At 36.2% G+C, this 27,521-nt stretch overlaps 1 protein-coding gene across 1 annotated transcript in view; it reads right to left on the bottom strand.

Annotated features, from left to right (window-relative positions):
- si:dkey-11f4.7 (piezo-type mechanosensitive ion channel component 2) overlaps positions 1-26,821 on the bottom strand; it is a 74,584-nt gene extending 47,763 nt beyond the window's left edge. The window contains exons 1-12 of the mRNA XM_036579718.1: positions 26,758-26,821; positions 25,878-25,973; positions 15,399-15,500; positions 15,090-15,135; positions 14,013-14,169; positions 11,763-11,967; positions 9,529-9,742; positions 9,014-9,179; positions 4,203-4,332; positions 3,892-4,058; positions 3,226-3,489; positions 672-777 (exon numbers count right to left, since the gene is read on the bottom strand). Of these exons, the coding sequence (XP_036435611.1) occupies positions 672-777; positions 3,226-3,489; positions 3,892-4,058; positions 4,203-4,332; positions 9,014-9,179; positions 9,529-9,742; positions 11,763-11,967; positions 14,013-14,169; positions 15,090-15,135; positions 15,399-15,500; positions 25,878-25,973; positions 26,758-26,821 (1,717 nt within the window). The remainder of the gene's footprint in view (positions 1-671; positions 778-3,225; positions 3,490-3,891; positions 4,059-4,202; positions 4,333-9,013; positions 9,180-9,528; positions 9,743-11,762; positions 11,968-14,012; positions 14,170-15,089; positions 15,136-15,398; positions 15,501-25,877; positions 25,974-26,757) is intronic.
- Positions 26,822-27,521: the final 700 nt, after the last annotated feature.

Here is a 27,521-nt window from a genome sequence, read left to right as displayed (position 1 = left end):
GAACGATATATACATGTTTTGGCAACATATGCTGCCATGCAGACAATGTCTTTTTCAGGGAAGGCCTTGCTTATTTCAGCAAGACAATGTCAAACCACATTCTGCATGTATTACAACAGCATGGCTCTGTATTAAAAGAGTCTGGGCACTAAACTGGCCTGCCTGCAGTCCAGCCCTGTCACCACCGAAAACATTTGGCACATTATAAAATGAAAAATACGACAAAGGAGACGCTAAACCGTTGAGCAGCTGAAATCCTATGTTAAGCAAAAATGGGAAAACATATCACTTTAAAAACTACAGCAGTTGGTCTCCTCAGTTCCCAAACACTTACAGAGTGTTGTTAAAAGAAGAGGTGATGAAACACAGCGGTAAACATGCCCCCATCCCAACTTTTTTGGAATGTGTTGTTGGCATCAAATTCAAAATGGGCATATATTTAAAAAAAAACAAAAAAAAACAACAGTTTCAACATTTGATTTGTGGTCTTTGTACTATTTTCATTGAAATATAGGTTTTAAATAGATTGCACATTATTGAATTTTGTTTTTATTTACATTTTGCACAGCATCCCAACCTTTTTGGAAATGGGGTTGTAAAAATATTGCATTATTCTTTTTTAAAAACAGGTTGTAACCCATATGGGACTGCTTAAAGATTTCTTTTAATACTTTTAATTTTGACCTCCTGAAGATTCTCCTCTTTCCATTGCTGTTCTTCTTTTCTTTCAATCAACTGTTGTCGCAGCAACATCCAGAAATTAAATGCAAAAATCGTCTGTAAATAAAAAAGGCAGAATTAATTGTTATTATTTGGGTAATGTCTATTACAAATCATACAAATCATAATGAAATCTGCCAAATTTTTAGCCTCAACACTACAGAACTAGCAACACAGGAGCAGCAGGATATCTGAGATAAAGCCTTTAGAATGTGTATACCATCAGCAAAGTATATAAAATATAAAATAACCAGAAACAGACATCTCATTTCTTTAGTATGAGTGGCAAATGAAGCCCAAAACTAAACTCTAGAATGGCCAGTGTAGGCATTCAGATAGTGCTTCAGCTTCTCAAAGCAAATCCCTGCAACCACTCAAAGTTGTGGTTCATCTATGGGTTGCCAAAGTGGTATTTATGTCCCTTTATCTAACAGATGCCTTTGACATTCCAGCTATCAGCAAAGGATGGACAGCTAAAAGCCAAACACCATTGATTTACCATTCTGCAGACTCCACTAAGGAGAGAAGGCATACCGCTAAAACAGATTAGCCCCAAAAAGATGCTTTTTCTTCACATTTGGAGCTGGAAATTTCACCAGAACCTAACAACATCCTGTGATGCAATACAGGTTGTTTTTATAATAATTATACACTCTATAAATGTGCACTCTATCTGACTTGCTCAATTAAATATAGAGCTCAGGGTCATACTTTATATTGATGGTGCTTAATAGATGATCTACAGACACAGAGTGTAGTTGATTATCAAAAATATGATGGTTAGGCCTAGTTTTAGAAATTGTATTTAATAGATATTTAGTTGTACTTAAGGACAGATTGAGCATCTGCAGAGGACCATTAGAATAAAATGTTACCAAGTTCAATATGCAATGCCTCAGTTACATGACATGGACATCTTGAGGCAGATTTACTAACGTTGTGTATTGCCTCAAACTTCATTTTGGTGTTAAAAAGTGGCTATCACAACTTACTAAATGGGCCCAATGCTGCTTCAGCACCTATGAAAAGGTCACGCTACTCTCTTGCACTTTTGCTTCACTGCATATGAGTTTATGAGTTTATACTAAAAGCACCTACTCTCATTTACCCAGGCTGATAGTAAATACATTAACATTTGAGCATTTGGCAGACGCTCTTATCCAGAGTGATTTACCTTTAATAAAAATAAATAATTTATCTGTGCGCTTTGTTTTTTGCATGCGCATGGCAGAAATGTCACAGTCATTGTTTGATACATGGAACAGAGCTGCACTGTAAGAAGTTATGCTCAAAATCACACAATTCCCAAACAGCCTGAATGCGCTCAGTGACATTAAACAGGAACTTTACAATATCACATGGCTTCCAAACACACTCGTCTCATCTCATCAGCCAAAAAGTATGTGTTCACTGAAAACAGAAACTAAAAATAATCTCTTATATTACTGAATTTCTGACATATTATGTTGATGTTGAAGTAATTACATCGACATAATATGTCAGAATAATACTTCATTTTGTTCAGGTTTTGAGTCATTTTTCTCAAAATCTTGAATCACAGTCTCCTACCTGCCAGAAACAGACTTTCAAACAAAAAGCATGTGAGACAAACATGTGGTTATATTGTGTGGGTTGTATGTTAATTATAAAGTTGTGCCTATGTTCATTTGCATTTAAGTTCCTACTAGATAACCCACTAAGTTCTACCAACCCAACCTGGATAAGGGGTTATTCAAAACCTGGATACCCTGGGTAATTCAAATCAAATTAAATCACGTTTATTGTCACATTACATTACACATGTTTGAAGGTGAGTGAAGGTCCCCTTGTAGTACTTAAACACAAAATATATATATATATATATATATATATATATATATATATATATATATATATATAAGAATAAGAGATATATGCACATTAGACTCAAATATATACACATTAGACTCTAATAATAATTGGTGTCTCTCTTAGTAAATCTGCCGTCTTATATTTTGTGGCCTTTAAATCCTCCAGATGACCAATCAGTAGCATCTTTTGTCTTCATTATTCTACTTAGGAAGTACAAATGCACCAACATTTACCTTCTAAACAACTACTCTAGCACTTCTGAATTCACAGAACACTAGCAGCTATGCTAGCAAGACTAGCAAAACCCTTTGCTCAGCCCAGGCAAGCTTACTGAAAACTCCTAGAATCACATACAGCTCAGTTGGTGGAAAATCATTAATACAGTTTAGAAAAATATATGAAAATATTACAATATATTATAATAAGTTTGAACACTCAACTATATGTTTGTTGACATTTTGCAAATTTTGATTGTTTATTCACTGAGTTTAAATTTTTTTGAAAAAATAAAACATACCGTATAAAATGTACCAAAAGTTTTGCAGTAGCCACAATTTATTTTTTCAAAATGCTAAAATCAGCAGATAAACAGTAATTGTGTATTAAAATATGCAGGAGTCTAGCTTGCTAGTTGGTAAATAAAGAATGACTTACCTTTGCTCCAAGATGCAGACAGGGTGTCTTATAGCCATAAAGATCAAAGTCAACTAAAACTGTCTCGGGGAGAGTAGGGAAAAGCTCGTCATGATGTAAACGGAGAGAGCTAATAAACCCAGCCACCAGCAGCAGAGTACAATAGGCAGCGAGAAACGGAGCACTGAGCATGGTGTACTGCCGTCGACGCTTTGACATCCAGATCACACAAGACCACACCAACATAGCAAATGTGAGCCATGAATTGTAAGTGATGCTCCATACCTGAAAACAGATCAAACAAAATAGTAATATTTCAAACAAATAATAATACAAATAAATAATAGTTACTAATCATAGCTTATGTACTCATGTATTGCGAGAATCAGTCAAAGTAGTTTTTTGGTCAAAAAATGAAATGATTATTTAAAAACTATATTTTGTGTTTACTTAAGTTGCCTTTTTCTTATATTCATTTTTGTTTTAAGATCTAAAACAATTAATCGTAACAAACGTGTAAAAATAGAAAGAATCAGAGGGAGGCAAACACTTTAACACTTTTTTACAGCACTGTAGGTGCCTATATGGCTCTTCTCCATACAAGATAGAAAGACCAAATAGAATTAGCCTGAATTAGCGACACACGGCCAAACACACATACACATAAACACATGCAAAGAGTGTTACCATCATTATGATGAGAGCGCTAACGTAGCTCTGTCTCATGATGGACTGACCCAGCAGAGTGAAGGCACTGGGTTCAGAAGTTGACAAGGGTTCTACGTCATCCAGGGTATCATCATCTCTCTCACAGCTCGCTTCTTCTTCATCCACAAGAGTATGTGTGTGAACACCTGAGAATGAACATAAGTGCAAACAACACAGTATGTTTCTGGTGCTGCCCATGCACTTATTATGTCAAATGAATTTTTCAGTAGAATTACATGATACATTTTCTACAGCTTATGCAAACAAATGAAATATTTCAGTGAGGGTACCGTAAGAGCAGTCATCTTGGGTGTACGGCGGAAGGGAAAGGCAGCGTGGGTAGCCATTGTCTGAGGGCAGCGAGTTCATCCCAGAAGAATCGCGGTCCTGCCAAGAGCTGTTTATCATCATGAGGACTGGCTGGAAGATGAAAACAAAAACATACATTGCTCATGCTTTACAGAATAGCATAGACATCCAGCTTACACTGAAGTTGAAACCAGACTAAGTCTAAGGATAGTTTGAACACTTAAATCAAACAGTGAATATAGAAAGTCTACACAACCTTATTAAAATTGCAGGTTTTGTGATGTAAAGGCAGGAATTAAGGTAAATCGTGTGGGGTTTTCTTTACTGGGATCTTGCAACCATCAAAATTCGAGAGAAAAAGAGAATTATTGAAATAATAACAAAAACATAAGCACGTTGGTGCGAGAAAATTAGGCTTTGGGGCTGCTTCTCTTCAGTTGGGATAGGGGCTGTAGGCAAGACAAATGGGATAATGACTAGCTCCAAATATCAAAGTATTTTAGCACAAGTAATTTGGCCTCTGTCATAAAGTGAAAAGTGAAGAGGAATTTTCCCTTCCAAACCCCACATGCAAGTCAGACAAGAAATAGTTTCAAAAGGGAACATCAGTGTCTTGGAGCACCCTAGTCTTAGAATGGCCCAGGTAGGACTACCTAAGGGGTAAGTTGTAACATTTGCACTCAGGCCGCTTCCAGTGGGATTGTTCAGGTAGGTATGGTAGGTGCTTCAAACACAGTTTTTGTTTTCATTTGAGTCAGAGGTTGCATATATAAAACAATTATTAATGTTGTTCAAATATTTTAAAAAACAAAATGTATTTGGTATTGCCCTGCTTCCTCCTGCATTTAAAACCATATTCTTTCAGACCTTCGATTCATGTGGTCACTGTCTTGCATTGCCTATATAAATGACTTGTACTGAAACAAATAAAATCATGTTTATGGATCTAGGTGTGTATGTGTTTGTATTGTATGTCACCTCTGTCCTTCCAGGCAAGAAGACATCGCCATCCACTATCTTTGAGAAACTGGGTGGAATGTGTGATCCTCTTGCAGGACTCTCAATCTCTCCTTGGTCATCCTTATAGATAATAACTACTTTCAGGTCACAAGTACTCATGCGTTAGAGACAGACAAACAGCCATATGCAGAAGTTAGAACACACCTGGTCAAATTACATGTATTGTTGATTATCTATATGAAAGTAAGTTTTTTTGCTATGTGTAACATATTGGGAAAAAAATAAAATAAAATGTGCCATAACATTTCATAAGTATTTGGACAGAGACACAATTTTTGTAATTTTGCCTCTGTAAACCACCACAGTCAAGCTGTGATTGAAGATAGAATTTCGGCTTTAATTTAAGGGGTTTAATAAAAATACTGCATTAACCGTTAAGGTATTACAGACACAGTCCCACCATTTTCACAGGCTCAAAAGTAGGCAAACAAACTAACATAATTATAAATATAATGATAATTTTTAATGCCTGGAAGCAAATCCCTTGCAGTCAATGACTGCCTGAAATGTGTCACCCATGGACATCACCGAACGATGAATGTCCTCCCTTGAGATGCTTTGCCAGGCCTTTACTATAGCCAGCTTCAGTTCCTGCTTGTTTGTGGGTCTTTTTTGCCTTCAGTTTTGTCTTCAGTAAGAGAAAAGCATGCTCAACTGGGTTAAGTTGAGGTGACTGACTCGGCCATTTCTAAGGACATTCCATTTCTTTGCCTTAAGAAGCCCTTAGGCTGCTTTCGCGATATGTTTTGCATCATTATCCATCTGTACTGTGAAGCGCTGTCCTGTCAGCTTTGAAGCATTTGACTGAACAGAAAGTAAAGCTCTATACTCTTCAGAATTCATCCTACTACTTCTGTCAGTAGTCACATCAATAAACACCAGTGATCCAGTTCCACTGGCAGCCGTACGTGCCCATGTCATGACACTGCCTCAACCATCTGTATACAGATGATGTGGTATGCTTCAGATCATGAGCCCTTCCTTTCCTTCTTCATATTCTTCTCTTCACACCATTTGGGTACAAGTTAATCTTGGTTTCATCTGTCCAAAGAATCTTGTTCCAGAATTGGTCAGACTTTTTTTAGATGTTTTCTAACAAAGTCTAATCTGGCTTCTCTGTTCTTAAGTATTACTGGTGCTTTGCATCTTGAGGTAAACCATCTGTATTTACATTCATGAAGGTGTCTCTTGATTGTAGACTTTCCTCTAGAATGTCCTTGACTCAATCAGATGTTGTCAAGTTGTGTGTCTTCACTACGAATAGAATTCCGTGGTCTTCCAGCCCTTTTGGTGTTGCCAAGCTCACCTGTGCATTTCTACTTTTTAAGAATGTACCAAATTGTTGATTTGGCCACTCCAAGGCCACTGCTATCTCTCTTGCCCAGTTTTCTTGCATTAACACATCTTTGGACCACATACTGACAGTTCCCATGAACAGCTACAAAATGCATATTCAACACTTGGAATCAACTCCAGGCCTTTTATCTCCTCATTTTGTCATGAAATATTGAGAGAACCGGCCACACCTGGCCATAAAACTGCTTACCAGTCAACTGTCCAATTACTTGTGAGCCTGTGAAATAGAGGGACTAAAAAAAGTTTGTTATCCCTTAAAAGTTAACACAGTATTTTTGTTAAACCCCTTGAATTAGAGCTGAAAGTCTACCCTTCAATCACAGCTTAACTACTTTATTTCAAATCCAGTGTGGTGGTGTACAGAGGCAAAATTACAAAAATTTTATCAGAGTCCCAATACTTATGGACCTGGCTGCAGGTCAAAGAACAATTACACAAAAATATGCAGGGCAAAGGTAGCCAAATGACTTGCACATGAAGAAAGGCCACCAAGTCAAACATTTTAAAGCTGAGACATCAAAACTTTTTTTATTGCCAGACAAATGTAGCACAGTTGATTTAAAAACAAGGCAGTGAATATTTCAGTCAACAGATGTAGAACTGATGAAAGTCTGTTGATTGAAATGTTTGCTGCCTTGCTTTTACTTACTTATGCACCTTGTACTACTTTGGAATTGCTTTATTACATGTGAAGGAGAGGAAGCTAGATGTAGAATGAGCAACGTTTCTCTTGAACAGGTATGTAAATGCAATATGTTTAAAGTGGGGCCATTTTTACATAAAATGCCAGGTAAAGTAATGCTTTCGGTTAGAACCACCTTCATAGAAATGTAAGTACTAGTCAACTGCATCAAACTCCTGTGCAAGTAAAGATGATAACTAGCTAACATGTTCACTAAAATACTTGTAAGGGCTCATTATGAAGAAAAAACTGGACAGCAAAGACACTAGCAACTATTCCCGCAGCAGAAAATCGGTAAGAAATAAATGTCAAGTGTTTCAATACAGGTGAATTTCCTAGTGGGCAACACCACATGTGCTAACAGAATCATGTCCTCTAGACAAAAGAGACCCAGGAGTTTGATGCTCACTCTGGAAAAATGACGCTACTATACCAAAAAGTGTTTGGATAGTACTTGGATAGCAAGATTAGATGAAAAGGCTTAAATAGGTGAAATGTAATGGAAAGTCATCATAATTTGCCAGTGTCAATAAATAAACACTTTGCTGGGAGGAGAGCAATATTGTAGCCCTCTCTTGGTGCCATATCTTTTAGCTAGGTTCCTAGCACAATACCCTGAGATAAACTAGCCTATAGCCGTGGTATTCTCTGCTACTAACATTTTGTTTATTGAGTACTTTGATCTTCTCTTAACCATCGTTAGTGTTATGTCATACTTTTACCATCTATGTCTAAAAAAATGAAGCAGTGGTTGGTAATGCTAGCAAACTCGAAATGAACTCTTTCGATTCTAGGGACAAGGCTTTGTGTTGATGGTTGGAAAGGGGAGGCAGATCGAAAGAGTAACGAACGTAGTTTAATTGTTGTTGTAGTTCACATACTTAACTACTAGAGGTTTTTCAGTCTTGACTAATGTTCATGTTTTTTTTTTATGTGAACTAAACAACTAATGTTAATTCAACATTGATTTGCGTCCTTGAAAAAACTGCTACAAAATCGAATCTATAAATATGCAAGAAAAAGTATCCACACAGGCCAAATACATGATCTGATAATTGGCATATGATTTGTAGGCCTTAAAACACACTGTAGAAAAAAGCTACATAGGCCACACTTAAATTATGAAAATAATTCAATGCCACCTTGCATTAAAAGAACAACTATATGGCACTACTTCTTACACAAGCCACATTTTTAGCAGCACCTGTCTTTTATTACAGAACTGGAAAGCTTACAGGCACAGCTTAATTACCCTGACATGTTCATCGTGGTCATACCACTTTTCCAGACTGAGGTCAAAAGGCCAAACAAGCATCAGCACAACATGATGTTAAGACGATGTTGTGGTCAGAGCTCAATGCAATTGATCCCATATGTCTATCTATAACAGAGTGATGTTTGTACTGTCATGCTCTGTACTGATACTGAGTCTCCAGGTATGGACCATTCTGTACTGTAAGTATTGTTTTGTTAGTGACAAAATAGAATGTTTAATCATTTGTTTTAACATAATAAACATAATTAAGTTGTGGGGTCATTCAGAGCAAAAGGATTTTTGTCTAAAGTCAGTTAGGAGTCCAAAATGTGTTCTTAACTCTGACTTTGAACCACTTCGGCAGAATGATCCAATCCATACAAGATTTATATTATTCTGTTATTTCTGCTAGTCTGTTATTCTGTAGGTTCTGCTAGTAATAGTACTCTTCTGTGTGCTTATTTTCAAAAATGAAGTACCTCTTCAGCTGTGGAAGTCCATTTTTGGAGAAGAGCCACCATTGTGTAGTACAGCACCAATAATACCAGAGGGTTTATTATCACAGGCCAACTCACATCCGCCTGCAGGCCAAGACTGTATGGTTCTGATGCATTTGTGTGGATGAATGCAGTCATTCCAAATAGCCTTGGAAAGAGAGAAAGAAATGGGAGAAAAAGGGAAGAAGTATACAAACCATAAACTTTTGTTTGAACAGTTTGAACAGAAATACTAAAATTGTATATTATTCTATTAGAATATAGAATATATGACTGTAATACATATAGATTTAGAAACTAAAATGACATCTCCCTTTGATTAGCAATATGGAGAATATAACATTTCTTTCTGTAGGGTCACAAATGCAGTAAAATGAATAAAATGCAGAAACAGTAATGCTGCATCACCTAAATGTTCTGCATTTCCAGAATATACTAAAATCCATCATTCAGTATCAAACAGGTTGAATATTAAAGTCAGACTGCTGTAGTTGTACCTGGCATAAAGGTCCTGAGGAGGTACCAGCTGCTGGAACAGAGGCAGCTGATAGAGGTAGAGGATCAGGATGTGTCCGCCACTAAATATAGTCATCATTAGACACAATGTGCTAAAAAGCAGCAGATCAATAGAATAACCCAACACCCAACACCACACAAGACTCAGGAATGCCCCAAAATACAAGGCTGAAGTCAGTGAAGGTAGAGCTATACCTGTAAAAACACAAATGATAAGAAACAGCAAACAACTGGTGTTCACTAAAGTTGGAGTAAATCTGTATGGACAAAGCTAGGATTAGTACAGTTCTATGCAAAAGTTTGAACAACCCTAGTTTTTTTTTCCTTTTGCACAAGCCACATATGTTTTTTAACATGGTAAATTCTGCAAATAAACAGTAATTTTGTAGTAAAATGTACAGAAGTGTGTTCTACTTATTTTCACTTAGAAAAGCAACAAAACATGTAATTTGACCTGGGGGGCCCAACTTTTGCAGACGACTGTATATCTGATTAGTCATTTTAAAGTTTGGAATCACTTCAATAACTTATACAGCATAGCTTGAAATGTTATTAACTAGACACCAACATAAATCGATGGTTTATTCGTTACTCAATTCCAAACAGCACAGTTGGAAAAATGTAAACAAAAACAAACAGCAAGGATTTGAAAATCCCTTTTGACCAGTATTTAAATTAAAACAGTACAAAGACACAATATTTAATGTTTCAACTACTTCATTTTAACTTTAAATTAATGATCCAAAAAAATTAGGATGGTCGCATTTACCGCTATTTTACGTCACCTATTCAACGTTCAGTAATTGTTTGGCAACTGAGACATCAATTGTTGTAGCTGTGAAATTGGATTTTTTTCCGTTCTTCCTTGATATAACACTTGATATAACACTTAACTCTCCGTTGTCATATACTACAATTCATAACGTGCCACAAATTTTCAAAAGGAGGCAGATCTGGACTGCAGGCAGGCCAATCTAGCACCTGCACTTTCTTACGCTGAAGCACTTTCTTCTGCTAAAGCCACACTGCACATACAGAATGTGGTTTGGCATTGTCTTGCTGAAACAGGCAAGGGCGTTCCTGAAAAAGACACTGTCTACATGGCAGCATATGTTGCTCAGCATTTATGGTGCTTTCATGGATGTGCAAAGTCACTCACTAATACATACCTATACCATGACAGATGCTGGCTTTTGAATTTTGTGTTGGCAATAATTGGCGAAGATTCTTTCTCTGGATAGACAAAGCACTTTTTGTAAGTCGCTCTGGATAAGAGCATCTGCTAAATGATGTAAATGTAATGTAAATGTATGGTCCTTTTAAAAGCTGGACTTGTTAGACCATCAGCCCTTCTCGGATGAGCTTTAGCCCAGAGAAGTTGGCAGTGTTTCTGGATGTTGTTGATATATGGCCTCTGCTTTGCACAGCAGAGTATTAACTCTAAGCAAGAAACCGTGTTCACTGACAAGGACTTTTTGAAGTACTTCTGAGCCCATGTGGTCATATTTAATACAGAAACAAGATGGTTTTTAACCATATTTACCATATCAACTGAGTTGATATGGTAAATATTAGTTGATATGGTATTAAATATCTCTTCTTCATTCTGTTTTCAGTAAAATATCAGTAAAAGACAAAACACTGCTGTCTGTTTTTATTTGCAATTTACCTACTGTCCCAACTTGTTTGGAACTGGGTTTGTATTTTTACCACAACAAGAACTTTGAATGGCATGGCAAAATATAGTACATCATTAAATAATACACTGTAAATATAATGTAACTAATAAACTATAATTTATGATTATTTTTTATTACAAAAACACTATGAATAGCTACTTGATAAACAAGATCTGGTCGCATCTTTTAAAATATGTGCCATATGAATAGTCTCCATCATGAAAAAAAAAAGTTGTTTGAAACCTACAGAATATTAGCATCATATTAGAATAATTTAATAAATGTATCTGCAACAAAGTTGGTTTTATATTATTGACAACAGCAATTCTAAACTTTTGAACAGTGTACACTGAATGTGCCTTAATGTACAGTATCAGTCAAACACTTGATTGTATGCTATTCACAACTTCAAAGACACTTTAATCTAAAAGCCTACAGTTAAAGCTTGGAATTTGTTTCTAAGACAACTATAAATAGTGAAACTGATGCCTTAGTGATAAACAATAAATAAATCAATATGAGCATGTGTGCAGTACCTGCGAGCCCCAGCAGTATGGTCACCACTACTTTTCCAGCAGTATTCATGACAGTAGAGAGGAGCAGTCTTAGACCAGCTGCAAAGACAATAAGCTTCTGCACAAATTGAGGAGGAGTCGCTGGGGCTGCTTTGCTCTCTTCAGAACTGTCTGAACACGACCTGTCACTCTCCTCCTCATACTCTGAGTCAGATGTTTCATCATCCTGCATGAGCAAATAATGAATGAAAAGTGAGTGAAAAAAGCGCTATAATTGCTCACATTTGCTAAAACTAAAACCATTTTTTGTACCTAGGAAATGGTACACTTTATGAATTTTTTTTCACCAGTATAATGTTGATTTTGCATTTGATGTGGTCCTGCAAAATTTGACCTGACACCTCTGACTTTTAAATGATTAGCCAAGCGACAAGCTAAGTTAGCAAGATAGCTGGCTATCTACAGATTTGGGAACAAGATACTAGGTTGCAAGTAACAAGTAAGCCTCAAGTCTTGACACTCAAGTCCTGAGTCAAGTCCCAAGTCAAGACAGTCGAGTCTGGATTCAAGTCCCAAGTCAATACAGGTGAGGCTCAAGTCGAATCCAAGGAAAATCTTAAGTCAAATCCCTAGTCCTAATGTTTGAGTCCTAAACAAGTCAGTATGCATTCTTTAGCAAATTTAAGGCCATTTCAACAGAGAACACCAAAAATGGATGGTAACAGTAATACAGCATTTTAATGGTGGCCTGTTAGTAGTGTATAGCTGTATATATGTATTTTTTACCCTTTAAATAAAATACAAAATCCATGGCACACAGATAACATGACAGACAAAATGGTGCACCCAAAAAGTAGTGCAATCCAGTGAATCCATTCATTTAAACAGTAACTGCAGTCAGACGCTTCTCCGCGTTCCTTCCACTTTGAGTATCCAGTCTTTCCAAGTCATAAGGCTTAAGTCCAAGCCAAAGTCTGAGTCACTGGTGTTGAAGCCAAAGTCGAGTTGTAAGTCTGTTTTGATTTTGTCGAGTCAAGTCTCAAATCATCAAATTCATGACTCAAGTCCAAGTCATATGATTCGAGTCCACATGTCTAGCAATCTAGACGCCTTACCGCAGCTTGGCTTCTTTTCACTGGTTTTCTTTGTGCTGAATAAATATAGAATCACTATTTTCTTTACAATTTTGTTCAACGATCAAAGTAAGAGTTACACTAATTCTAGCCTGGCTGTATTTATTAGCCTATAGCTTAGTGGCTAGACTAGCATTCAGGATAGGTTGACACTGCAAGGATTCCCAGTGGTTGTGTGATGTCTTTGTAAAATGCATGCTGGGTATTGCAGTAAGAGAACATTGATAAAAGAAAACTAAATTGTGAATTCTGGAAAAACAATGAGGCTGAGGGAAAGAATGCTGCACTACAGAATACTGCTAACATGGCAAATAAAATTTAACCACTTTTCATGGAATATCAGAATATCTCTATTGTGACAAAAACTAAACCTTAACCTGTACACTTTTTATTGTAGTCAAATTTTAGTCAATAATTAAATTCTACATGACCATTTGCCAACCTCTCATTAAACAGGCTGTTTTTTACTGTGCCTTAAAGACTGATGTATGTAAAAGAACTCTGTTCTGATTGGCTGTCCTGTATTGTGCTTAATTCAAAAAGCAGTCTGAACTAAAACACTCCTTATAACAAATCATTCAGCGTGAATGGGCAGGGCTAACTTGCTAAAGGCCTAAAAAGGCAGATATGTGTAAAAGCATGTGTGACATCACAAAGAAAATATTCAAAATGGGCTGTTTTTGCAGCTTAGTTATTGTAAATGGACTATATGGACTTAAGAGTGAACATTTTGAAACTTTAACAATGTTTAAATAGGAACATCAAACATCTCTTCCATTTCAAAAAAGGACAGAATTTTTTTGTTTGTAAGCAAATGTTTGTATTTTTAATTGCTGGCCTCTCCATATGTGGAATTAACATTTTCATTTCCACATTAATACTGACCTCCTCATAAGAGTGCACTGTAAACAGTGGTGGATAGTTGCAATACAAGTGTAGTACATTTAAACTCTGACAAACATCATTTTGTAGGACAATAATTCACGGTATTGCTTAATACCATAAAGCAATATTGATGTACACTAAACTAAATGGAGATGTTGTTAGCACAGCTAAATAATAAATAGTTTTTTATAGGATGTCTGCTTTGTTCCACCTTTGCTGAATGAATTTCTGTGTGTGGTGCATTGTGCTGTACCTCAGTGTCAGAGAGCTGAATGCTGTGCTCATGGTCATTAATAGATGGTGGTCGCAGTAGCTTGTTACACAAACGCCGGATGAAGAAGGTCGACAGGAACAGGCCAAAGTCCGGCATCAGGAGACGCAGTACGTTCCCAGCATCAACATCACTAAATCTATGAACATTATGAATAATAACAAATATTATAGTGGCAAGTGGCAATTGTGGGAGGCCAAGCACTTTAATATTACATTATGTCAACTGTTGATGTAAGGCTTGCATTAGAGTAAAGGCCTACTACTAGATGGCGATATGGCCAGAACTGTAGGTTCTGGTGGTTTCTGTATACAGTAGGAGCCAGCAGTCTGAGACTACTAGTGAAAATGCTTCTATTTTGGGTAACACTTTATTTAGATTGGTCTTTTGTGGATGATTAATAAACTCTTGACAGATTATCAGTAACATATCAGTAAAGTAGCAGTAGCGAAGCATCTGAATACAGTGAAGTAAATATCTTGTAGATGTTCTGTTGATACATTACTTAGATTAAGTAGATGTATTATTAATATGTTACTTCCACTACGCAAAACCTAACCTTACCCAACCTTACCCTAAACCTAACCCTAACCCTGGCCCTAATTCTAACCCTCACCTCAACCTCAACCCAAAACCTAATCCTAATCCTCATATGTTTTTGACATGTTACTGAGAGTCTGTTGAGAGTTTGTTTCATCTACAAAGGATCACTCTAGTGTCACCCTATTTTGCTTTCTTTTCTAATTTAGTTCAAAGTTTTTTATCATAATTTATATTTTCACTCAATCTGAGTAAATCTTCACACAAAAGACACACATAAGAATTTCTTACGTTTGATATGCCCCCACCCATTTTTCATTTACTATCAACATGCACTCAGGCTGGCATGACTCAGATCACTAACAGGGACAAAATAAAATCTGATAAGTAGTTCAAATCCACTTAAGAGTCATTTGAACATGAGTTTTAATGAAAGGAATAAGACTCTTTCGTCCATGAAAATCATAAAAAGTGATGTTCCCAGTGAGGCTACCTGCACAACTTTAAATGTGTTCATACCTCACAATACCAAGATGATAGAGGATGTTTTCCCAGGGTCCACTTACTAAAAGAAACACAGAAAAAAGATAATAATAGATAAATTACTGAATTTTCTGATAATTTCAATGAGAATTTAGTAGTCTGTAATTGTAGAACTACAAAGTGCACCTGGATGGTCAAAGAGTGTAGACACAAGAGTACTTGTGAAGTGGCTGGTCGGTCTATATATATATATATATATATATATATATATATATATATATATATATATATATATATATATATATATATATATATATATATATATGTGTATGTATATGAACTTACTCTCTTTAGGGACGTATGCGTACGTGATCTGTATTCCACACTGTAGGGCCAGAAACATTACACCTGTGGAGCAAACAATTAGGAGGAACCTGCCTGTATTTCCTGGAGAAGAGACAGACAAAAATGATCAGATATGATACTGAGCAGCTGAAACAGGCTATGCTTAGTGTAACAAAGAACTTGGACAACATGTAGAAAAGAGCAAAAATATAAAATAGTTCAAAAAATGTTAATGCAGACTTAGCTTCTCTTTTTCCTCATGTCTAAAACAATAATCATGTCCAAATCCTCTGTGGGCCATTAGATCACACTTTAATTAGTTTATGAGTCTCTGTCTCTCTGCAGAGAGCTTAATGGCTCAGGATTATGAGGGCTGAAGAGAAAAGACAGCCATGCAACTAGACTTATAGACTTTCTGCTTGCATCTCCAGGATGTGGTCAAGCATTTACTGACATATTTGACTGGTCTGAGATGCCGAGATTACCTACTATTCCTGCATCAGCACTTCAGTGAAAATGAAAGTGCACTCTTTAGAGATATGGACACAGCTCATATGACAGTAAAATTTATTACAAAATGTTCACCAGAAATATTGAACACTAATATTGACTTTTAATTCAATCAATTACGCTTAACTTTTAATATCAGCTTTTAATAATTTATAGATTTGCATACCAGTTGCATACAAGTATAAAAAGCTGCACATTTACAACCAAATTAAAAAGCAAACAAATACCAAATGAGTAAAGTTAGTTTATTGTTTTCTATTAAGTATTGTGTATTGTAAAACTGTCAGACATTGTAATCATGTACAAACCTAATTCCATAAAAATTGGAACAGTAGGCAAAACACAAATAAAAACAGAAAGCAGTGATTTTTTAAACTGTCTTTTACTAGTATTTAATTAAAAAATCAGCACAAAGAAGAGATATTTAATATTTTACCATATGAACTTTATTGATTTTTGTACATAAACACTAATTCCAAGTTTGATGCCTGCAACCCTTTCCAAAAAAGTTAGGACAAGGGCAAAGTAGGACTAGGAAGTTTTCACAGGTAAACAGGTGAATAGGTAACAGATGATGGCTATCATGACTGAGTATAAAAGGAGCATTCATGAAAGGCTCAGTCATCAGTCCAACAGTCCAACGGTTTAAGAACAATGTTTCTCTATGCACAGCTGCAAGGAATTTAGGGATTTAACCATCTATAATCTGTAACATTATTAAAATATTCCAAGAATATCCAAGCATCAGAGAATCATTTATCTTGTTTGTGAGGATAAGCCAGCAGTACTGGCTTCTGGGATGGATGCATTTTGAATTTAATGTATAGAGGACTCACCCAGGAGTCTTATTTTCTTGATAATTAGCTCTTGAGAAAAGAAACTAGGCGAATATTTGAATAAAGTGCACACTTTCATTGTAATATTTTGTAATATACTCAAATACTGGTATTTGAATCACACAGCAAAACTATGTGAAGAATTTTTATTGTTAGCAGTAGTAATAGATAACTGAGAATTCCAGATTATTTTGAAAGAACAGTTATAAATACATAAAAACTAAATGAAGAGAGGAAATGTGGATGCTGTTTAGTTAACATTTACAGTACTATGTAAGGCTCCCTTACCAAAAAAAGCAGAACAGAACCAATGACCAAACAAGTGCCAAACAAGCGCAGTCATCTTTATATTAAAGGGCTTAAGCACTGCAGTCCTACTATAATATCCATCGCTATGCAGTTTTGCTGACACAGTCTGATCTTGTCCTGCTTTGACTTTGTCAGCCACCTGAGGAACAGTTGCTCTTCTGTTTTTCTTTACATATTGCACTATATAACACACAAGCATCATAAACACTGAATAAAAGCTTTGGAATTTCAAACTCTTTTTACTGATGTTTTTCCCACAGATCTAAAGGCAGACTTTTCTTTCCTACATTAGTCACTGTTCCAACTGAAACACTAGTCCATTAAGCAGTCTTTGTGACTGAATCCTGTGCCCCAATAATGAACCCTCCTTCATAGTCACACAGATCTTTTCCTCTTGCCATCTTAATCCAAAACTAAGGTAAGGTAGGCCTGCTCAGCACTTTTAAACATGCTACTGAGCAGGGTAGGATGTTAACTGCTTAATTGTATCATGCAGTACACCTGTCTGGAAGCATCAGTACTCATTATGTTTCTCCACCCATTTATTCAGGTTTTCATTTATATATATACATTATATATATACCCCACAATAGTTTTCACCTATGAACTATTGTTATGACATTTTGTATTCTCAACAAAAAAAAAATGTTCTATGGAGTGGAAACAGAAGAACTATTTTTGTTGCCTTAAGCCCAAAGCACACATACACCAACAAACCCAGTGATGACATACAACCTAAAATCTATATGTACAGAAATGCAGGAGTAACAAGACCAGAATCCAAACAATGTATTGGTTTATGAGCTCAAAGACAACAATACCAAAACAAGCAACATAACATTAGCTAAACATAATATTAGCTAGCTAACTATCTAGCTAGCAGTAATATTTCTAGCATTAGCTCTCTAATTAGCTAGGTACTTGCCTCACAAGGCTAACTTATGAAATAAAAGACTGCACGTTGCTATCAATTGAGAATATACTGCAAGATGTGCTTGTAAATGTTGACAATATTTCATGAAAGTTGAAGGTTTCATGAAAGAACAATGCAAAAAACCACAGGACAATTTCTGCTTTATCATTTCATGAGACAGGATTTTGTAAGTATTTCATCTAACAACTTTTTGTGAGGGAGGTTTTAGAGGTATTAAACACACCGGATGCCTGGTTCCTATCACCACCACTGAGAACAATTCTGACTGGGCGAAAGAGAATTTCACCTTAACCACTCTGAATGACATATGCCAAAATGAAGAGGAATAGGTGAAAATCCCCTTTAAGAAGATTCCTAAGTCAATAACAGTTCACTTATTGATATTTAGGCATATTATATAAACTGAACATGTTCAGTGTTAAATACTCTTCTGAAAATATTTTGTTTTATTTGAACCTGATTACATTTTACTTCATTGCTGATTTTTTTTAAACAATGATCTGTACTAATGGATATGAAATAAAGATCATCTCCTACCCAAGAAATAGAGGCAAAATTATCATTCCCAGTGTATGAGTGGGAGAGGGCTGTTACTACAGGGAAAAGTGTTTTGTTTTTGTTTGTTTAGCACAAAACCAATTCTATTCATATACAGCATTAGCTGAAACAGCAAATGTGTTTCCGATAACCGGATTTTCACTAAAAGCTTCATGTCATTTTTCCACTGAAGGCCCGGTCAATGCATCTCAATTATAATGCTGTTTAATCAGCCTTCATCTCCAAGACTGTGTGTGTGTGTATGTGTTTAAGTGAGAGAGAGGGGGAGAGAGAGGGGGAGAGACAGAGAGAATATGAAACTAGAGCGGATGAGAAGAGAGAAAGCAAGTAGTGGTGGGCTCTTTTCAGTGAGTCAGATCAATTGGCTCAGCTCACAAATAAGGGCCAAATATTTCTGCTCCCCAATGACTTCATTCAGTAGCATTGTCATTTTTTTGTTCCTAAAATTATACAACATGGCAACATTTATTGTTTCATTTTCAATTAAACCTTAGTTTTCCTTTTTCTTAACTAATTATCAGAATTTGCATTATATTTGTTGTTTGGAAAAATTAAATTATGTCATATGTTGACATGTTGTTTCAGTGGATACATTTCGAGAGGGAGAGATCACAAGATAAGCAGCCAGGCAAAACATAGACAAACCAGTCATTAACAAACAATCAGAAGGGCTAACGAGAACTCCATGAAAACCACCAAGAACAAAGCCAGAGATAACAAGCAACGGGTGCTGGGGATGATGAGGGGGCGGTGCAGGAATGTTCCAAGAAGATCCAGGAGGAGATTCTGTGATTTTCAGCTACAGCGTCATAAGAACTGCCGTTTGTTTTATCTAAAAAGGAAATTCCATCTTATTTTTTCAAACTTTCTGTGTAATTCATTTGTTCCGATGTAAACAAAGTCATTCAGAGTGGTTTGATGTCAAATTGTTAATTGTAGAGAATTTTACCAACTCACAGTTGTGGTGATAGGAACAAGGGGTCATGATGTCTACAATGTCTACAAATATAGCCATTCTATTTACTCTCTGTAAGCTTACATGTGTCTTCATATGTAATGTTGATGGTGATATAGTGGTAAATCTAAAACAATGTTTTTTGGGGGGGACTATTTTGCCATTCAACACCCTGCATGTACCCCTCCGCCATGAGGTCAAAAGCTTTTGCACAAAACTATTGTTAAACAATGTTTTAGGCATCAGGCAGCATATTATAACCCTTTGATGTAATGACTTTATGTGAAGCAGTCTTTATAGGCATTACAACTGATGTATGGTTCCCATCACCACTACTGTGAACCATTCTGACCCACTAAGTTAAAATGGAGCTAAAATAGAGCATTTCACATCAGACCACTTTAAATGACTTTATTTAAATCTTTCTTTACACTTCTGACAAACTTTCAGAATTTAACAGAATTTAGTGTTGTGAAGCGTTGTGTGGCATGTTTGTAAATCACATAGCCATATCCAAAAGTTTTGATAAGTGAGTGATGTTTTACCCATTTTCTAAACTAAAGACACAAGAAAAGAGGTGTAGGACGTGGATTAAACAGTGTGGAAGACTATGATAGCTGTAATTGCTACAACATCACACAGAACGTTCACGTTTGATGCTTAGGTACTTTTAAAAGCAAGCACTGCAGTATATTAAATCAATAGTTTACATACAGTATCTCTACTTTAACTCAAGTATGCAATTGGTGTACTTTGTCCACCACTGGACAAAGCACAGTCCAGATAACAGCTTAGACTATAAGAGTTGACAAGGTAAGTCTCTAAAACTGTAACATCTAACCAGTTAATACAAATAACATATACAATTCAAATTCAAAATGTATCTTACATCGATTCTGGTACACTCTTTAAAAATATGGCTCTTTAGGGGTTCTTTTGTAAAGACAATGGCTCCATATGAAACACTCAAAGAACCCTTTGCATGACATGATAAAATGGTTCTTTGCATTATGAAATAATTCTTCAGACTGATGGAGAATACGTTATAGATGGTTGTATATAAAACCTTTTTGAAAAGGCTATTGTTTTGATGTCAAGCTTGTAACAATAAAAGAACCCTGTTTGTAATAACAACCTATGGCCAATAATCATGGGCCAATAATCATGGGGTAATAGATACAGTAAGGTCCATAATACAAAAATGTATTATTGTCATTTTAGCTGTCTACCACAGCATATTGAGGGTATTTACATGCAAATCAGGTGAACGGTAGGCAAACAGCCTTTTTCAGGGCTCAAAAGAAATTTGACAAACTAACAGTCATAAATTACATTTGTCATTTTTAATGTTAGGTTGCAAATTCTTGACTGCTGGAGGTCTGGAGCCAATAGATATCACCGGATGCTGGGTTTCTTCTCTGGTGATGATTTGCCTTTACTGCAGCTGTCTTCAGTTCCTGCTTGTTCTTGGGCCATTTTACCTTTCGCTTCAGTAAGCAAAATGCATGTTTGATTGCAGTGGCCATTGGAGGACATTCCACTTCTTCACCTTAAAAAAGTCTTTTTTTTTCTTTTTTTTTTTGTGCAATATGTTTCGGGTCATCGTCCACCTGCACTATGATGTACCATTCAATGAGTTGTAAAGCATTTGGCTGAAACTAAGCAGATCATGCAGCCCTATACACTTCAGAAACCATCCTGCTGCTTTTGTCAACAGTCACATTATCAACTGTAAAGCCTTTTTTAGATGGTTTTTGACAATTTCTAATCTGGTCTTCTTGTTTTTTTCAAGGCTTACCAGTGGTTTACATCTTGTGGCAACCTTCTGTATTTGCTCTGGTGAAATCTTCTCTTGATCTGGCCAACTTTTGTGAAGGTTTTTTTTTCATCCAAGTCAACCACCACAGTTGTTGGTCTTCTGGGCCTTTTGGTGTTTAAGAGCTCACCAGTGCATACTGTCTTTTTAAAAATGCACAAAATAGTTTGGTTTAGTTTGATTTTTCAATCTAATGATGGCTTGCTTCACTGACAGCTTTATCTGCTTACTTGTTAAGTGAAATAAAGAGAGAATTTCACACACATGGTCATGGAACAGCTTAGCAGCCAATTGTCCAATTACTGAAAATAGGGGGGCTATGTATGAAAAGACACTTGATTTGGATGTAGATGTCCTCAAATTAAAACTGAAAGTCAGCACTGAGCTTATATTCATTATTTAATTTCTCCAATCTGCTGTGGTAGACAGCTAAAATAATTTGTTTTTGCTCTTTGTCAATGTCCAAATATTTATGGATCTGACTGTATATTTTGGAGCAACTAAACTTCCATAACCTATCATGTCCTTATCAATACAAACACAACTGCCAGGTTTAATAGCTTTCCACACCTACTATTTAATTTTATTAGAACTACGTACAGCCTATATTAAAGGAATTAAATTAACCATTAATACAGTTTTTTTTCACTGGTTAAGGAACATTATGTTGAGTTGCAGTGCTAAATCAGAAATGTTAAAGTACTGGCTCAGCAATGATTGAAGCGACTGTTTTGTTTCTTCTCAGAGCACGTAGTGAAAAGCAACATAATTGGTTACAGGACCCATTTGCATATGGCAGCTTTCTGCAGTATCAATATTGCAAAGGCCAGTATCATGATAATGATTAACAAACCAGATATTGGGCCGCCCTAGCATAAAGGACAAAAGGCAAGGGAGAAAAACAGTGCTTACCATGTGAATTATACTGTATAGAGCACTATACAACGCTGGGGACGCTGACACCACAACTCTTAATTCCCCTGTATAATTACACTGTAATGCAATATTGATGAGCCCACAATGGACTTGCCTCTTTACAAAGTACATACCAGCAGAGACCACTTCTTTAATTTAATGGCATATATTGATTGCTGGAGAACAGTGCTCACTGATTACTCTAGTGAATACAAAGAACTGCACAAGCTTAATTAGAATCTTTGTGATTTTGACCTCAAAATAAACAAACAGGCAAAAAACTTTCCACATGACAGCTGGATTCAGTACAATTGTTGTGTACAATAAGGGCATGGAGCGGCTGTAGAAGGAAGAAGGCAGTAAATCATGCTTTCTTTAGTAACTGAGTCATTTTCCCTTCCACAGATGCAGGACGAGTTCCACTGCAGTGATGCTTCTTGTCTTGTCCATAACGTAGTAAGTATAAGTATATGAGGACACATAGCATATTAGCAATAGAGATAAAAAATGTACTATTTTTGGATCAGTGCTTGTGTTTTTGGATCAGTCTACTACTCTATAATTGTGCACTCAGTGCACAATAAAAATTCAGCGTTATGCACTGTTAATGCATTCAATAGTCAACCGTAATCATCTCATAAACTCTTATCCACTTGATAAATGTGTATTTACAGAATATCTAAATGGGTTCTAGCAGAATGTCAGTGTAAAAACTTTAGCATTACTGAAGGAGCAAAGAATTTATTTAACCCGGGGGATTTTACATTGCATATGTAGTTGGCAACGAAGTTTTCTCTAAATTGTGGAGCTCAGCTGGCACAACAGCACAACTGCTATATAAAGAGTGGGGAAAATAATTGATTCTTAAATCCATAGCAAGTCTCTCTTGAAAGATTCTGAATTGACTGATAAAACATCATAATCATATTTTTATATAGACTCCACATACTGTTAGATTAACTCCTGCTCAGATACTTTATAAAGTAAAAGGGTACCTTGGTGCAGCCCAGCTTGGTTGTGGACAAAATACAGGATCTCACTAAAAGACCTCTGAAATCATGTCGTCATCCTGTCATGTCAATATTAAGAACTCTAGGTCTACACTGTTTTTTCCTATGGGAAAAGGAATGCATTGCTGCTATTGCGCTCTGTTGCAAACAAAAATGCTCTGAACCCGGCATGTTTTGCCATATAGATATTTTTTCTCAGAATTTCACTGGACCCATTGAATTACGTGGTTGTTAAGAAGCCAAAATATGACTATTGCTACAGATAACAAGATAACACTGCTGCACACTAACTCCCAAGGTTGCCAGATTGCTTCTAGTTTCAGGCCAGAAAATCCCACCAAGTTGCATGAAAAACCACCAAAGAAATACAAATCAAAAACTGTCCACAGTGCTATTAGTTTACCATGGGAAGGTAAAGTAGTGCCAGTTTACTACAGGGAATCTGTAATGTTTATGACGTTTAAGACCGATTCATATCCGGTTGATTTTAGCCACAGAGGACACAAGTAAACATTTTTCAAAAGCCTCTAAGCTTAAGAAACTCCTTTTCCACAGAACACCATTATTATCATTATGTTGATTTGGACAGAATTAATATAACCTACGGTTATTTCTATGGTTCATTTCACTGATGTTGATTGTGAATGATATAGATGGGCGGGGCAACAATAAGAGCAACAGGACTGACTAAAATATATGTCAATCAAGTTTTACAATTTATACATTGTGGAAGTTATGCTTATTAAAATTTCAGCCCAAATTTTGTCCACCTGCCAAAGCACTTTTTCTCCCCACCAAATCCACCCAATCTGGCAACAATGTCGACATCAGAAGCAACATACTCCACACAAACCAGCAAGGCTTGTCAGTAGTCTACAGGTTAAACAGCTGATGTTGGTGTATAACGGTGCTGAGATTCAATAGTAGACTTTCATGATTTCAATAAGCAGGACCATTATTCATATTTCTAAATGTACAGAGGATCCAGTGACATTTTGGCACCATTTTGTTTATTATAGTTTGTGATAATGGCGATTTTAAAAGAAGACATTTATTTTTCTCATAGAAAACTCTGCTTAGACCTGGAGTTCCTAATATGGGCGTGACACCGACTACAAAATGACGCATGCCTGAGGTCTAGGCACAAAGTCTATGCATGCATGTTTGCAGTCATGAATGGTTGCAAATTTTGTGTATAATAAGTACAAAGCCCTAAAACGAGACTAAGGCAATCACTTCAGGAGATTCCTAACCGGATAACAGGCTAATCCAGTCATATTTAGAGTTAGGCTTTTAATACTGACTGAATGTTTAACTGCAAAGCTCCTCACACCACAGTGTGACATACCACCTGAAGAAAATTCTTGGTATTTTTTCTATTCCATGTCTCGATGGATCAGATGAGTTGTAAAAGTATGAAAATATAATACTTAATGCTTTCCCTGAGGCACCTAGGGCTGAATTCCATAGCAACTCCACTACAATGGAAGACATTATGTATGTCCAAAACAGCATCTACACACCAAATAATATGTACATATATAATAGTACTCCTCTACTAGATGTGCATTCATTACTGAGTATTACAGTATTTAATATGTAATTTTCATAAAAGGCTTAAAAGCTAAGTAGGTCTAAGCTATAAATCGTAGAAATCAAAAATAGAGATGCACTGAGAATTATTTTATAATCATGTCTTGGCACCCTGAATCTAAATCAAATCAAATAGTGAGGTGCCTAGAGATTCCCACTCCTACATTACATGTGAGCAGAAAACACATTGCGTCCACAGCAGAAGCTCAGCATGGTTAATAACTAGTAACTGCCCCTTTTCTTCTCCTGATCAATCGGTCAGTTGGAATCATAATGGACCGCTTAATCGGCTACAGAAATAATCATTAGTTGCAGCCCTAATTCACCCTGCATGTTGTCATGTGACCATGAGCCTTCAAACTGTTACAACTCTACAACTATTACAACTTATTCTGTTGAAACTGCTTTTGGTTCAATGCAATAGACTTTTGCGTCATTCTACAGTTGTATGCAAAAGTTTAGGCACCGCTCTACAGTAAACAACCTCTACAGAGAACGCACTTCTGCATATTTTAATGCACAATTACTGTTTATTTACTAAATTGAACATATTGGAAAAAAGCAATAAAAAATTGGCACGTTATATTTTGTGTTTTATTTTTTCTAATATGTTAAACTCAGCAAATATATACATAGAAAACAGAAAGTCAACATGTAATTTTAATAGGTATTAAAACTTTTGCATGTGACTGTACAGTTATGGGCTGTAGTGCATGCATTGGCCAGTACAGTTTAACTACAGGAATGTCTGGGTGGAAACTGATCGTTGATGAACGGCTGGATGTGTGTTATGTCAAAAATAAAACATCACAATGTTTAAGACATTTTCACAATTCACAAACACAATGCAAGACTAGTCTAAGCAACCCCAATGATATTTAGTTTTTCTAGTTTTTCTGAAGTTCGATAAGTGGGAACAGAAAAAGCACCAGAAGTGCTGCATGTAATAAAAACAAAACTATTGCATATGAATGTATCTGGTTAGTTGAACCATTCTACATTTACCGTTCCTTTGATAAACCAAACATGCTTGGATCGCTCACCCTTCATGGTGGTCAGCGTAGGGCTGGGCAGCAAAGGTAAAGACAGCAAAAACAGAAGATACACCACAGAGAGGCCATTGTAGCGAAAGGCTATAGCTGTGGAAACATAGCATCCGCATTTAAAACATACAGACAGCAATAAGAAGTGTTGATCTTTAATTATATGCAAATGAAAACATCCTAAAAGCATTTCTTTTTCTTCTTCCCCAGAATCTTATTTAGATGTGGATTAAGAGAAGTGAATACTGTTGAGATGATGTGAAAATATCCCCTTAAAGCAACCAGAAGAGAAGGGAAAAAAATCTTTTGACTCCTACTCGAATTATCACTAAACGTATGTGTATTCAAGCTTTGGAATGACGAGAGGGCATAAAAAGATGGATCATGCAATTAAGTTATTAAGCCACAGACGAACTAACTAATTAAACAAATTATTAAACAAAAAATGAACAAATAAATAAATTGCTATTGTTCTCTGTTTTTTTAATTTCTAGATTCTAAACAAGCCACTTATGACCTCTACTTCTGGCAGATAATTAAACTTAAATATTATTTAAGTTAAATTCAAAGTGTTGTACAGTTTTAACACTGTGTTTAGTTCATAATAGAAAGAAAGTCTTTCAAGTAAAATGTATAATAGCAACATCAGGTGAATTGTTAACATTTATCAACATACCCAGATGATACATATTAAATAACATCCACCTTTCCAGTCGCTGTGCTTGTAAAAATACATTTGCAAATCCTTGCAAACCTTACTGCTAATGACAGTACCAGCAGGAAAGAACATTGCCAGTCTTAACAGCAGCCTCAGCTACTTTTGTTTTGGCTTCTTCCACATTTTCAAAAACCAGAATTTGAAGAATTGAATTCCACTCACCTGTTAGTAGAATAAGTGGCAGCAGTAAGTTATAGAGCATCCCTACTACAATATCCCCTGCCATGTTTGCTCCAAGGAGCACAGGCTCACTGATTTCTAGAGAGGGGAGCTGTAGGGAACACCCCTTTGCTCCAGCAAATCCCTACAACAGCACTATCCTCCGCAGGACAACATGCACACACGACATTGCTAAAAGATAAAACGTGTCATGGTTAGAATCCAGAACCTGAATGTATTGGTTTTCTGTAAGGTTTTTCATGACGCTACGGTTTTTTAGAGCAAAGTAGGAAGCATATCTAATATTCATGGAGCCTGGGCCATTATCTGCTGAAGCCCGGAGCTGTAATAGTGCCCAAAGCGCTCTCGTCAAAATATAACACGTTGAAGATAATAGACACTGCCTCACCTCTGAGACTGCAGAGAAGCGCGCAGGGGCTATATATGGATTCAGGCTGTGAACAATTGTCCATCAGAATTAAAAATATTAAGAATATATAGGTTCTCCATTTTTTTTTAAGAATTGACATTGTTTTAAATCAGTACTCCAGCATTTCACTGTCTAATATGTCTGATGCATGTGTAGCATTTGGCTGATTACCATAAAAAAAAAAACTGCACCATTGGCTACTTTTTATTTTACCCAGTTTTCCTCCTAATTTAGTCATGTCCAATTTCCACCTGCTAGCCAAGTCTCCCCCTATCACACAATGCTGGGAGAGTGAAATCTAGGGGTTTCACGACTAGAATTTTTTAGTAGTCAACTA

Source organism: Colossoma macropomum, unplaced genomic scaffold (assembly GCF_904425465.1).
Source record: "Colossoma macropomum unplaced genomic scaffold, Colossoma_macropomum, whole genome shotgun sequence".
In the NCBI taxonomy this organism is placed as follows: Eukaryota; Metazoa; Chordata; class Actinopteri; order Characiformes; family Serrasalmidae; genus Colossoma; species Colossoma macropomum.
This window is presented reverse-complemented; position numbering and strand designations above follow the sequence as displayed.